This window comes from Tetrahymena thermophila, assembly GCF_000189635.1.
Source record: "Tetrahymena thermophila SB210 genomic scaffold scf_8254598, whole genome shotgun sequence".
In the NCBI taxonomy this organism is placed as follows: Eukaryota; Ciliophora; class Oligohymenophorea; order Hymenostomatida; family Tetrahymenidae; genus Tetrahymena; species Tetrahymena thermophila.
This window is the reverse complement of record NW_002476369.1, coordinates 86374-100303: the sequence shown is the minus strand read 5'-3', so window position 1 is coordinate 100303 and position 13930 is coordinate 86374. Positions and strand designations below refer to the sequence as shown.

Here is a 13930-nt window from a genome sequence, read left to right as displayed (position 1 = left end):
TTCACTGTTTGATAAAGTAATACTAAAACTAATGAAATCGTCTAATTAGACTCAGATTTATAAATCTGATTTTCAAATTCTAAAAGAGCATCATAAGTAATTTGCATGATTGTATTTGGTTTTAAATATATTTTAATTTTTGCGTTTAGATTCCTTAGAGATGATGAAAAAGATAGCCAAATTTAATACAGTAATCCCACTCAGGAGTAATATGGCGAGATATTAGCAAAAAAGTACTATGAAAAGCTTTATAAAGAGTATGCAATCATTGATTTATCTAGATATGAAACAGGATAGTATCTATTTATTTTATTATCTTTCAAATTGCTTCATTTTAATATGATTTTACATTAATAGGATAGGCATGAGATGGCAGACTAAAGATGAAGTTATCATTGGTAAAGGAATTGTCATCTGCTCAAATAAAAAATGCACCAACACTCAAAATTTGGACAGTTATGAAGTTAACTTTGCTTATGTTGAAGATAATGAAAAAAAAAATGCTCTAGTCAAGGTGAGGGTCTGCCAAGAATGTGTGCTTAAACTGAATTATAAAGTTAATTTTTTCATTTTAATTCTTAAACTAATAAATATCTATTTTTTATAGAAATAACACCAAAAAGTAGAAGATAAAAATTTTGAGCATTCCAGTCTTACAAATTAATAGCAGTAGCCTAATCAAAACAATGAATAATCTGGTAATTTAAAACAGCTGAATGAAGTGCAATAAAATAATCAGCATGATAAAAAACAAAAAAAAACTGAAAATGATCATTTAGATGTCCAAAGAAAAATTAAAAAAGATAAAAAGAAGAAGAAGAAACACAAACATTCTAAAAATGATGATGAAGATGAATGAATTAATTAATTAAATCTGTATTTTTAATCGTCAAAAAATATATATTATTTGATGCCTATTATTTATTATTTATTACTTTTATATTTGTTAGATTTTAATTAAAAGCTTTATTAACTGAAGTAGATTTATTTCTATTTACAATAAAATGATTTTTGAGGAGACTTACAATCTTTTAATGAATAAAAAACAAACACAATCATATTTGTACAATATTTTTGTTTTTTATATTCATTAATGAATGCTATAAATATGTTACTTAATATTAAAAATAATTTTTATTTTATATCCAATTTAGTTTGTTATAAAACAAGTTTTTGCTCATACTTTTTTGAAAAAATTATTGGCTATATTTAATAAATCTGTTTATATTTGAATTATTTTCTTTATTTATAATTTTAAATATACCTTCTACTTTTTTTATCAATACCACATAAGATTTAAGCAAATAATTTCTAATTATTATTAGGCAAAATTTTTAAATTTATAAGTTAGATTAAATTTTTATTTTTAAAAATAGGAAATAAATACTTCCCCAAATTTTTTTTATACTGTTTTTGTAATTTTTATTAATTTTTTTATATCCATGGACTATTTAAAATCTAAATAAGAAAATTTATTTTCCTTATTATTAAAATTATCAAGCATATTTAAAATAACAAATTGCTGACTCTTTATTTTAATATTTTAATTAAGTTTTTATATTTAAAAAATATTCTTAACCAAATTCATTTTTTAAAGAAATTATTTTATCAATTTATCCTTAATTAACAAGGATTTATATTATTTAATACAAATAAAAGTTTTTTTAACAGTTTTTTTTTATTATTCAGGAAATTAATATTAAAAGTTATCTAAATTGCCTTTTGTTTTCATCTTGAAAGTTTCTTTAAAAGGAGTGATTCTGATTGAGTTTAATTAAGCATTTAAAAAATATTTAGTTTTTTTTTCAATTATAGCTTTTATTTATTTTTTATAACAAGGATTTCTGAAATGTTTCTATTTATCTTATTAGAAATTATTTATTATTATTTTACTTGTTTAAAGCTATTTATATGATTATGTGCTCATTAAGTTCGTTTCAAATATATAATTTTTAAAATTTTTTTAAAAAAAATTAATTAAAATATTGATTGATTCATATCATAAACACATATTTTTAAAGATATTTTAGAAAGATAAAATGCAAGCAAGCGACGTTTTAGGTTTAAGAGAATTAATTATGGGCGATGACGCCGATAATATTGAAGAACAAATGGTTTAAAACCCAAACCCTGGTTCAGTATTAAAACCCTCTGCAATTGGAGGTGGAGACGATAAAAAACAATTGGCAAAGCCTCATGCCAAAATAGAAATAAAGTAGGGCGAAAAGAATTTTTCAACAAACTAAGCTTAGTTCATAGAAGACCAAAAGAAGAAGATTAATTAAGACTTATTATAAGGTCAAAAGAGCGCCACAGTCCCTGAGGAAAAACCTAAAAAGAAAGAATACACAAAAAATGATATTTGGGTAGATGATGAAGTCAAAGATTTGCCAGTTTTATAAAATGATTCAAGAAAAAGACCAGAAATCGAAACTATGTTTAAATAAAGGGTAGGAACTGAAGATGTTTATTTTGGTATGAACAACATGGATCCAACTTCAACCAAGTGTTAAGAATTATTAGTTAAAGTTTTTATGCCAAACACAAGATTCAAAGAAGTTTAATTAGATATTAACTCAACAGCCATGGTTGTTTAATCTCCAGATTTCTACGTGCATCACATTTTCCCATATCCCGTTAAAGATAAAGACGGCAAGGCCTAATGGATCACTGATAAATGCATTTTACAATTAACATTACCAATTGTCCGCGATGAACTTTACTGAAAACAAACAAAAATTTAAATTATATCATATAAAACACATTTATAAGTAAGTAATTAATTGTATATAATATTTAATAGTTAAAGCCTTATTAAATCCTTTCAATTCTTATCAAGTATTTGCAATAATTTATAAATTTGATTTATATGTACTTAAAAACGTTTTAATCAATTCAAATTTATTCCTAAAACATTTTAATTTTTGTAAATCTCATTAAAAATGATGAAAAATTAATTGCAATAAATTAAAGATTATAAAATAAATTTGGTTGTATTCAAATATTTAAATGTTATTTATTAATAGAAAAAATGAATTCAATGCTTAAATTTATTTGAGTGAATTAAATTGCCTAAATGATGTTCATTATTTTTTCGATTATTTTTCAACGTTAATAATTGAAAACAAATTTCTAAATAAATTTTTCAAATGAAATATTTCTCTAAAATCATTTTAAATACAGACAAAATCATATTTATTATTAAAGCTATTTATTTTTTAAGTTTTTATATTTACTCTTGGCTAAAAAAAGACTAAAGACTAAAAGATATTTTATCTACAAAAAATGATTACTGTCTTTACTAAATAAAAATGGATTGCTATTAAAATATTTCATTCTTTCTATCAAAATTGACAAATAGCATACATAGATAAATACACTATAAAGATATTTCATATTACTATTAGCTATAAGTATAAAATTATATTATTCTATGCAAATATTTAAATTAATATAACTCATTATTTTTAATGCTTATTTTTCAGTATTTATTATTGTGAATTAAAAATAATAAAACATAATTCTTAGCTTTTAATATATTTTAAAAGAAAATATTTGAACTATTTTTATTTTAAATACACAAAAGATAATATTATTGAAGGTATTTTTTAGAAAATTTGCATAATAACACTTTGATTAAAAGATATTTTATTTACATTTAAGAATTACAGTTTATCAAAAATAGATTGTTGTCAAAATATTTAATTTGTAAAATCAAAATAAAGAGATAATTTGCATAGAAAGTTTAAAAGAAATCTTTTATATTACTTTAAGATTAGATGATTCTATGGTAGCTGATTTATATATAATATAAGAATAATTAGCGAATAACAAATCTTTATTGTATTAATCAATTTGTAATACATTAATTAATTATACAAAAAGATTTGTATGTAGGGTTTAATTCAAATCAATTAATTTATCAAAAATATTAACTAATTATTTATTTAGAATTGAATTTTCATAATAAAAACAAAATAAAATATCAACATAAAAAAAAAATATTTATTTGTATTAGTTAATCAAAATAAATAGCAATTTTAATAAAAAACTTAAATACACATAATGGAATTAAACCCTTAGAAACTCAAAGAAGAAGCCTTGTAAGAGCAAAGCGTTCTAAAGGAAATAAGCGAAGAAGGTATTTTGACAATTACATTAAATAAGCCAAAGAAGTTCAACAGCTTAACAATCGGAATGTATTATGTCATCATTGATTATTTGAATGAAGCAAACTCAGATTCTAAAGTTAAGACAATTATTTTAAGAGGTATTAATTTATTTATTTATTCATTCATTTCAACAAATCAATTATTATCATAAAATATTTTTATGTCTTCAAGTTTTCAATAGATTTTAAATAATTTTTTGTTTGTTAATTTTAGGAAATGGAAAAAACTTCTCAAGCGGAAATGATTTATCCAACTTTGTTAGCTTTGCTGGAGATAGAGAAGTAATTAATTATATAAAAATTATTTAAGCAAGCAATATATAAGCGCTTTATTGACTGAAAAAATAGTTTTAAATTAAAGGATCTCAATTTTTTGGAAATGATTTGATGAAAGTCTTTTGTGCTGCATTTATTAACTGCAAGAAACCAATTATTGCTGTTGTTTAAGGTTCTGTAATTGGCGTTGCTTTTACTCTTTTGATGTTATGCGATGAAATTTATTCAACTGAAGATGCCTACTTTTAAGCACCTTTGGTCAAACTAGCATAAGTATTCTTTCTATTTATTATTTTTTACTGATTTAACTTATTTTAAATATTCAAATTTTGTGCTATTTAGGGACCTGAAATGTGTTCATCTTACACTTTCCCTCAAGTTTTTGGATATTAAAGAGCATTTGAAATAATAGTAGGAGCAAAGACTCTTAAATCTAGAGATATGCTAGATTACAAAGTAGTTAATTAATTATTTAAAACCTATGAAGAAACTCTTCAATATGCTCAATAAAGAGCTAAGGAATTCTGTCAGCTTGACTAAGAAAGCGTTATTTAAGCTAAATCTCTTATGAGATGGGATAGGGACATTCTTCATAAAGTTAATCTTGAAGAATGCAAAAACCTCATTAACAGATGGTCAAGTGAAAATTTAATTGAAGTCATTATGAATTTCTTTTAAAGAAAATAAAACTCTAAGCTTTGAAAGCTGAATAAATATTGTTCATTATAAAATTAATAAACATAGGTTAAATAAAAATAATAAATAAATAAATATAAAAATATAAATTTATAGTTTTTATTTAAATTATAATGCTATTTTATAAAAAATACCTAACTAAAATAAATGAATTAATTCTACATGATACTTTAAACCAACTTAATTTAATGAAATGGATAGTTGACTGACTTAATACTATTATTTATATAAAAATATTAAATAATAGATTTTATTGATTGATTGATTGATCGAGAGTTTAGATTAATTTTTTTAAATTTAAAATAATTTATAAAGAGAATATTTTTCAAATCAAATTTATTTAAATTATAATGCTTTTATATGACAAAAACCTAACTAAAATAAATGAATAAATTCTATATTATACTTTAAACCAACAATTTAATTTAATGAATCGTTGACTGACTTAATACTCTTATTTATATAAAAAGGTTAAATATTTTATTTTATTGATTGATTGATTGAAAATTTAGATTTATTTTTTTAAATTTAAAATAATTTATAAAGAGAATATTTTTCAAATCAAATTTATTTAATTATTATGCTTTTTTATGACAAACGCCTAACTAAAATGAATAAATTAATTCTAGATCATATTTTAAACCAACAACTTAATTTAAATGAAACGGATAGTTGACTGACTTAATACTCTTATTTATATAAAAAGATTAAATAAATGATTTTATTGATTGATCGAGAGTTTTGATTAATTTTTTTAAATTTAAAATAATTTATAATGAGAATATTTTTCTAATCAAATTTATTAAAATTTTTATGCTTTTTAATGACAAACACCTAACTAAAATAAATAAATAAATAAATTAATTCTACATTATATTTTAAACCAACAACTTAATTTAATGAAACGGATAGTTGCTTAATGCTCTTATTGATTGATTGGAAGTTTAGATTAAAATAATTTATTTATAGAATATTTTTCAAATAAAATGCAAAATATTAAATAAAGAATATACTTTGAATAAAATTAACTAAATGGGTAATGAACTTAATACTCTTAGATATATAAAAAGGTTAAATACTAATTGATATTACTTAATGTCAAATTTAGAAATTTATCATAATATTTTTTCATTCATTTATTTTATTTTAGAATATTATAGTTTAATTTATAGTGATTTATTTATTTATTTATTGTGTTTGTTTTATAAATAAAATAGGTTTGAAGAGTGAATAATATTAACAATAATTTGTTGGGTTTATAAACCAACCTAGCTAGCTTATTTCTAGCTAAATAGAAATGTAGCAAGCTAGCTAATTAAGATATTTAGATAGAGTGAAATTGATACTCAAATATGTTCATCATCATCTTCTTCATCTAATTAATTATCATTTTAAAGCATTTAATCATCATCATCGTTTTAATTCATATTCATACATTCATCTTGATTATATTAATCTTGCATATTCATATTATTATTGTCGTCGTTTTGTATATAATTTAATTGCTAATCTTAGATTTCTTCTTCTTCTTACATTAATTACTAATCCATTATTTGTCTTGAATAATTATCTTCTAAGGTCATTCTCTAAGTAATGATTGTTTTTAAATCAGTTTTCTTTTTAATCCCATCTAAAAGATTATCTATGCTGCTGTTATATAGTTTATTGCTTCTGTAAAATAAATTCAAGAAATTCTCTCCAGTTTTATCATTAAGAGGAAGATTGATCTTGTTTTGCAAATATTAATTCGCTTCTTAATTTAAATCAACCAAAATATCATTGTGTTTTGTTACGAATGGCTGTCTTTCAAACCCAGAAAATGTCTCTCCCGCAATCTAAAAACCATCCAGCTTGTCTATAAAAGTTTAATTCTTTTTAGGATCTTCAGAAATTATTTCTTTCTAAAAAATCTCTTACAAATTTTTTGAAATTAGACTTAAATGATTCATAAGCTATTTCATTTGCTCATCATTGATAGCCTTGCCCATAGTTTGCTAGCTTAAAATATTCACGCTGTTATTTACTTAATCAATTTTCCCTGATATTCCTTTTTTAACTTTTTCGCTTAGTTTGTTCTTAAGAACTTCTTCAAGTTATTTGCAATTCGCATTTAAATCTTGTTCCATTTACTTTACTTAGATATTTATTTAATTTTGATTAATACTTTCAAAAATTTCAATTTCTTTTTTGTTAGTAAAATTATATTCAGGTATCTATCTATCTAATTTTCTTAGCTAATTGAATGAATAAATTAATTATTTGATTTAGTTGGATACTAAAGATATATTTAAAGCATCAGAACATTCCCATTCATAAATAAATAAACAAACAAACAAACAAATAAAAATTTATTTAATAGAATTTTAAATGTAGAATCAATTTACTATCATTCAATCTAAATAAAACAGTATCTATCTATAGAAGTCATAATGAATCCATTAAAATATCTACTAAAAATCATTATTAAATATCCAAAATTTAATTAAAAATTACTAAAAATGTCTTAAAAAATAAATTTAAGTAATTCTTAAACTGCTTTAAACTAAAAATCGAATTAAAATATTCCAAAAAAACAAAGTAATGTAAAGTTGTACAAAAATAAATTAAATTACTCAAATGAATATAAAAGTCAATATAAAATATATCAATAATGTCTCAAAAAAACTCTTATTAAATAAACTTATAAAATATCCAAAGAATTATCAAATATTTATTGATATTTTAGAAAAATAATATAAATTATATTTATTTATTAATATTATTTCAAGTAAGCTCTTTTTAAGTGATTAAATAGAGCTCAGTTTAATTGAGTATAGTTTGATTATTTTCATTACCATAAATCATCCATTTTAAAGATTAAATCAATTTTAAACTTAAAATATTAATTTTAATGAAAAATCAAGGCCAAATTCCACTATTGCTTATCAGAACTAACCTTTTAATTTTGAGTGTTTAAGGCTAATATTAAATCATATTAGCTATTTAATAAAATTAGAAGAAAATAGTAATTTTATTTTGAATCAAAGAAAGATTGATATTTAAAAGAATAAATTGATATATTTATTCAATTAAATTGATTGATTTATTCAGTTAAATTGATTGATTTATTGTAAATTTAATAATTGCTTTAATTTAAAAACTCTTATTAGCATGTAATATTTAATAATAAATATTGCAAGAAATAAGGAATCCACTTTATATTTATTATTAATCTTAATACAAAAAACATAGATAGTAAATATAAAGCAGTACAAATAAATTATAAAATTATTGTTTGTTAATTTGTTTTTTATCAGTTTGTTTTAGTAGGTTCTTTTGGCTTATCGTTTCTAAAGCTTGTTGTGAAAGCCTAAATTGTACTTTTTAATCCATAGCCCCAATTGCTGTCGTCTATAGGAGGTCTCCAACCATAGGTTTAGCTGCTAAAATAAAAATATAAAAATAAATAAACTTATTGTCATTTAGAGCTTATTTATTTAGTAATTTAATTAATTATTAATAGAGACTATATTTAATAACACACACACTCTTAATTTTAATATTTTTTATTAATCTTACTGTGTAACAGGGTGCTTTAAGGTATGTTGAGCAAGGTAGACATCGTCATTTTTGTTTTTATGAGGACAAAAGCTAGCATCTTTTTTGCATTTTTGGCAATAATCATTGTCAATTAAGCCCAATTAATCTAATGGATGCTATTCATATATTAAAAATGATATTAATGGTCTTATTAATAATTAAATAAATTTATTTATTGATTTACTTTGAATTAGACTGAAGTTTAATTTCCAGATTCGGAGTCCTTTTTCATCAAACCCAAATAATTGTTGTTTACGGTAAAATATGGATCTAATCTTTCAATGTCTTATTAAGTTTTTGTTTGAAGAATTCTTTTTTCTTTCTGATAATTTGGAATATTGTTAATTAAATTGTGATTGTCAATCTTAAAAATTATTGATTTACAGTAAGTTGCTATCTATATGTTTCAGTTTACTGAGTATTTTCGTATTTGCAACGATCCTTAAAAACCTTTTTTTCTTCTTTTCCCATTGTTATATACTTTGAAATGTTTTATTTACCTATTTATTTATGTATTAACTTTATATCAATTAATCTATCTATCTATCAATCAGTTTATGCAATAAACAATAATTTATTAACTATTTTGCAAATAATTTATTCTGAAACTAATCAAAATAATGAATTTTATAACTTAAAAGTTTCTTTTTTCTTTAATTGGGTGATTGATTTTCTTTTAATTAAATAGTTGATTGATTTCCTAAATAGAATATTAACTAACAATCTATTTATTTTCTTTCCATTACTTTTGGCAAACAACCAATTAATTCATCAGTAATTGTTAGATTTATTCAATGATTTCATAATAAACTATTCTTATTATTTATTATTCAAATGAAAATTAATAAATGTTCAAAAAACAACAATAATTTTTATTTTATTATCTAGTCAAATCTATTTTAAGCATCAAAAAAAATTATGAAAAAGCATGAAAAATGTAAAAATAATCAATCAATTATTAATTTTTTCTTTAAATTTTACAAAATAAAATTAAATAATGATTGAAAGAAACATGTTTAATTTAATATTTAAATATTTTAAAATAATGAGCAAAAAAAGAAAGTAAGTATTGATTAATTCAATTTAATTTGATAACTTGATTCTCACAATAAAAAGATTTTTTTATTTAAATACAGTTAAAAAGATTTTAAATAGATTGCTTATCATCTTTTATTATAATTTACTATTACATGGTTATTAGAGAGTGTTTTAAAAATTAGAAGTTATTTCAAATAGTTCGTAGATAATAATTATAGTTTTCTATTTTAAATTTATTATAAAACATACAGTCATTATTTATTTACAAATAAACAATCACAGAAAAATATTAAAATATATTTTAAAAATGGTAGAAATTGAGGTTTTTCATATTTATTTGAATATTGTTAGAAACTTTATTTTTAAATCAGTCAGTCCTCATCAAAAAAAACACATTTAAAAATTCCTAATAATTTAATTTCATTTTTTTAATAAATTAAATCCAAAAAAAATATTTTTAAAAATAAAATTTAAATTTTATCATTTTATCAAAAACAAAATTTTAATTGAAGTTTAAATTTTATTATTTAAAAAAAACATTGAAATGCTAATTGTGTTAACTTCCTACAACAACTCGGTAGATTTTTTTAAAATTAACATAGGAATTTCACCAGGATTAATAATAAATAAATTACTTCTTCCATTCTTAATAGATAAAATTCTATTTTAAAATAAGCTATTTAAAAAACTGTTAATATTTTTAAATATAATCTATTCAAAACAAAATGAGTCTTTTTACTTATTCTACAAATATTTATGGAAAATAATTTTTCTTTTGTTATTAAAAACATTCGCAATAAAAATTATTTATTACATAATTCATTTTATTAAAATCAAAAATATTAAACTTAATTTAATAAAAAATGATTTTTATGGAAAATATTTAATTGAAAATGAAAGGAAGAATTATAAAAAGTTGAATGAATGTGAATGTTTTTGATCGTTTTACGTGTTAATTAATAAGAATGATGAATGAATGAAGGTCTTAGTTAACACTTTGATTAATAAAATAATAAATTATTAAATTGATCAATTAGAAGTATTAATTAGATATAAAAACAAATAAGGAGAATATCCAAAATAAATAAAAGGAATTAAGGAAGCAATGAGTAAATAGGCAACTGAAAAAGTTCAAGGTTAGAATAAACATTAAAGATTAGCGATTAAAATTGATAAAATTTAAATAATAAAAAGAGTACAGAACAGAAAATAAGTACGACCCATATTTAATCAGAGATACTGTCAACACATACATTGAAAATGTAAATGATTAATTTCAGCCATATTTGTTTGTTGATGATTTATTTCTAAATCACTTTTTCAAATTATAAAAAAGCTTCTTGAAAAAAATGAAAAGAAAACTTACACTTTTTCCAATAAGTTCTTGGACACAAAGGTAAAATGATAGCTTTTTGATGAGTGCTATTTTGCTCATTTAAATGAATGAATAATTCAATATATTGCTATTTATAATATAAATATAGATTGTATTAGGTTTTTTAATTTTGATAGTCATTTTGGTCTCTCACTACTATCCTCTGCCTTTCCCTAAAAACATTTACATCTTAATAGCTTGTGTTTCAATGTAAAAAAATGCACTTAAAAGAGAAAGTTTATTTAACAATTTTTTGAATAAAAGTTATTTCATTTTGAGCAATTACTACTCTCACTACGAAAACTCAGTTGAAGGAGATACATTCGCTTTATTCACTGTAAAAAATATCAAATAGATATCTTCACGTTCAGTATATTTATAATTACTAAACTGAATCTTTATTTACAAATAGGTTTCAGACAAGAAGGAAACTGAACAAAAAAGCAAAGAAGAAAAGGTTTTATATAGATTTAATTCTAACATTGAAATGCTCAGTGATGAACTTGAACTCTCCATTTCCGAATATAACTAAAAGAAGACTTATGTATACTAAATAATTTAATTCAATTCACAAATTTTAAATCCTTTTTCTAAACAGCTAGCTTAATAAAAAATAAAAATAAATGAATACTTTGACTAAGATGGCTATCTCTGCACTTCCAAATTATCCAAACTTGTTGATAAAATGCTTTCCACTATCAAGTCAAAATCTTAATGATTAACAAAATAATTAATTTCTATAAATAATTTAAATGTTTAATAAAAAAATTTATTTTGACATAATTTTACATACAAATATGAATGATAAATCAATTAATAACTTAAAATTTAGAGCTAATTCTGTTAAAATTGTCTAAAATCCAATTAAAATTTTTATTTTATTTATTAAAAAATTATTTCCTTACATAAAACTTATTGGCAAAAACACACTTTTTTAGAAAATAAATTTGAAAATAATCAATAAATATTCTAAAAACATAACAAAAAAATATTTGTAATTAATAATTTTCAATTAGTAAGCTTGCTTATAAATATTTATTTTATTAAAATAAATTTAATTCAAATTTACTTCATAAAAAAAAATTTTAACTCATAAATAAATGTTTAAAAAAATAAAAGGAATTATTTTAATTTAATTTTTTATTGATAAATTGTTTTTAATTATTGAATAAAAAAATTCTTTCAAGCAATAAATTATGTTTTAGTTAATTATTTCTAAGCAATTCTATGAATATATAAATATTTTAAAAAATGGTTGCAATTTTTATATGTAATATGGATTGAATACAATCTAATAAATAAATCAATTTAAATGAATATTAATTTATTCTAAGAATAAAAAAATGTAAATTATTAAAAATAAATAGTTATTTTCTTAGAATTTAATATAAAAAATTAAATGTATTTTCGAGAAGTAAATAATAAGTAAATATTAGATAATCACTAAAATTAACAGATAAATATTCATACTTAATAATCAGTGTTGAAAATAGGCTATCTATTTTAGTTATTTTCTTAAATTTTCACTTAATAAGAAAAATTTTTAATTGCAATTTAACGTGTATTCATTCTATGGCAGTATTCACAATAATTTTTTGAATATTTAAAACTCTATTTTCAAATTAAATAAATAAATATCTGAAAAAAAATGTAAACATAATGAGCTTTAACAAAAGATAAATCTTTCTATAAGCAATCGATTAATATTAATTATTTATCATCAACCATAAATATCAGATACTAACTAAGTTTAAAAGTAGAGTTTCAAATATTGAAAAGTTATTGGAGTTCAGAACCATTATTTTCAATAAAAATAAATATTTGACCAAATATTAAAATATATTTTAAAAAGTTAAATTTTTTTGATTAAAAAGATTAAATTGTAACAAGAAAAATAATCAATTCAATAGTAGTAATCTTATTTACTCATAAATTAAATTATTATTTTAATAATGAATTTACAAACATTTTTAATATGAAATTTGAAAAGCATTTATCTATTTATTTGTATGTATTTTGAATATCTAATCTTAAAATATAGATTAATTTTGGAGACTTAAAAGTTAAACATGCATGCGATCAAATTAAGTAATTTATTAATTAATTAACAGACGAAGAAATATTTTTAAATGTTTAAATTTGAGATTGTGAATGAAATGAAAATGAAAAGATAGATAATAATTAATTTAATAAATAAATAGAGGAGTTTACAAAAATTAATGAATTGTTATTTATTGTTTATTAAGGAAGAAAGTAATTGACTGAGATGTTATTTTATATTATATTAAAATTGGAGGTTGAGAACGTAATAATGCATAAGGCGTAATAATTTATTTATTTATTTTGATATATTTGCTTAGTAAATTTAATAAAAAAGTTAAATGGTTAGTTAGGTTAATAATATTTTTAATAATATTTCGATATTTGTAACTAAATAAAGGTTTTCAAAGATATTATTGAATGAATGAATGAATGTATGTATGTTTGTTTATTTGTTTGTTTGTTTGTATGTATGTAGGTATCAAGTTAGATGAATTGCTTTTGATTGAATGAGAAATCTTGTAAATAATTAAGAGAATTATTAATTAATTGACAAGGATTAATCAATCAATCAATTAATATAGCAAGAAATTAAGCAAAATTTATAGAAAGCAAAGGTATTGAATTGTATAAAAATTCATTCATTCTTTCTAAATAAGAAGTAGTAGAAAGAGATAAAAGGTAGAAAGAAAGAAAATAAATAAACTGCATTAGCCGCAGCAGCAGCTGTATAGTTAGTTAAATAGTTTCATCTA

General features: G+C 20.4%; 6 protein-coding genes across 6 annotated transcripts; 4 read left to right on the top strand and 2 right to left on the bottom strand. All coding sequences in view use genetic code 6, as the record gives it.

Annotated features, from left to right (window-relative positions):
• Positions 1-31: 31 nt before the first annotated feature.
• On the top strand, positions 32-859 carry TTHERM_00752220 (folate-sensitive fragile site protein FRA10AC1; the record flags this gene model as incomplete). The annotated part of the gene is made up of 4 exons (XM_001018321.3): positions 32-96; positions 150-296; positions 358-556; positions 608-859. The coding sequence occupies 4 exons, from the start codon at positions 32-34 to the stop codon at positions 857-859; spliced, it is 663 nt and encodes a 220-aa protein (XP_001018321.2).
• A 1180-nt stretch (positions 860-2039) lies between these two features.
• Positions 2040-2726, top strand: TTHERM_00752200 (pre-RNA processing PIH1/Nop17 protein; the record flags this gene model as incomplete). Its single annotated transcript, XM_001018319.3, has 1 exon — positions 2040-2726. One exon carries the CDS (start codon positions 2040-2042, stop codon positions 2724-2726), a length of 687 nt encoding a protein of 228 aa, XP_001018319.1.
• Positions 2727-4065: 1339 nt separating this feature from the next.
• On the top strand, positions 4066-5149 carry TTHERM_00752190 (enoyl-CoA hydratase/delta3,5-delta2,4-dienoyl-CoA isomerase; the record flags this gene model as incomplete). Its single annotated transcript, XM_001018318.1, has 4 exons — positions 4066-4270; positions 4386-4453; positions 4520-4720; positions 4790-5149. The coding sequence occupies 4 exons, from the start codon at positions 4066-4068 to the stop codon at positions 5147-5149; spliced, it is 834 nt and encodes a 277-aa protein (XP_001018318.1).
• A 1340-nt stretch (positions 5150-6489) lies between these two features.
• Positions 6490-7269, bottom strand: TTHERM_00752180 (hypothetical protein; the record flags this gene model as incomplete). The annotated part of the gene is made up of 1 exon (XM_001018317.1): positions 6490-7269. One exon carries the CDS (start codon positions 7267-7269, stop codon positions 6490-6492), a length of 780 nt encoding a protein of 259 aa, XP_001018317.1.
• Positions 7270-8435: 1166 nt separating this feature from the next.
• On the bottom strand, positions 8436-9193 carry TTHERM_00752170 (hypothetical protein; the record flags this gene model as incomplete). The annotated part of the gene is made up of 4 exons (XM_001018316.3): positions 8436-8565; positions 8702-8838; positions 8907-9044; positions 9107-9193. 4 exons carry the CDS (start codon positions 9191-9193, stop codon positions 8436-8438), a joined length of 492 nt encoding a protein of 163 aa, XP_001018316.1.
• Positions 9194-10865: 1672 nt separating this feature from the next.
• TTHERM_00752160 (microsomal signal peptidase 25 kDa subunit) lies at positions 10866-11853 on the top strand (the record flags this gene model as incomplete). Its single annotated transcript, XM_001018315.2, has 7 exons — positions 10866-10896; positions 10955-11022; positions 11097-11156; positions 11245-11345; positions 11400-11472; positions 11548-11679; positions 11734-11853. 7 exons carry the CDS (start codon positions 10866-10868, stop codon positions 11851-11853), a joined length of 585 nt encoding a protein of 194 aa, XP_001018315.2.
• Between the last annotated feature and the right edge of the window lie 2077 nt (positions 11854-13930).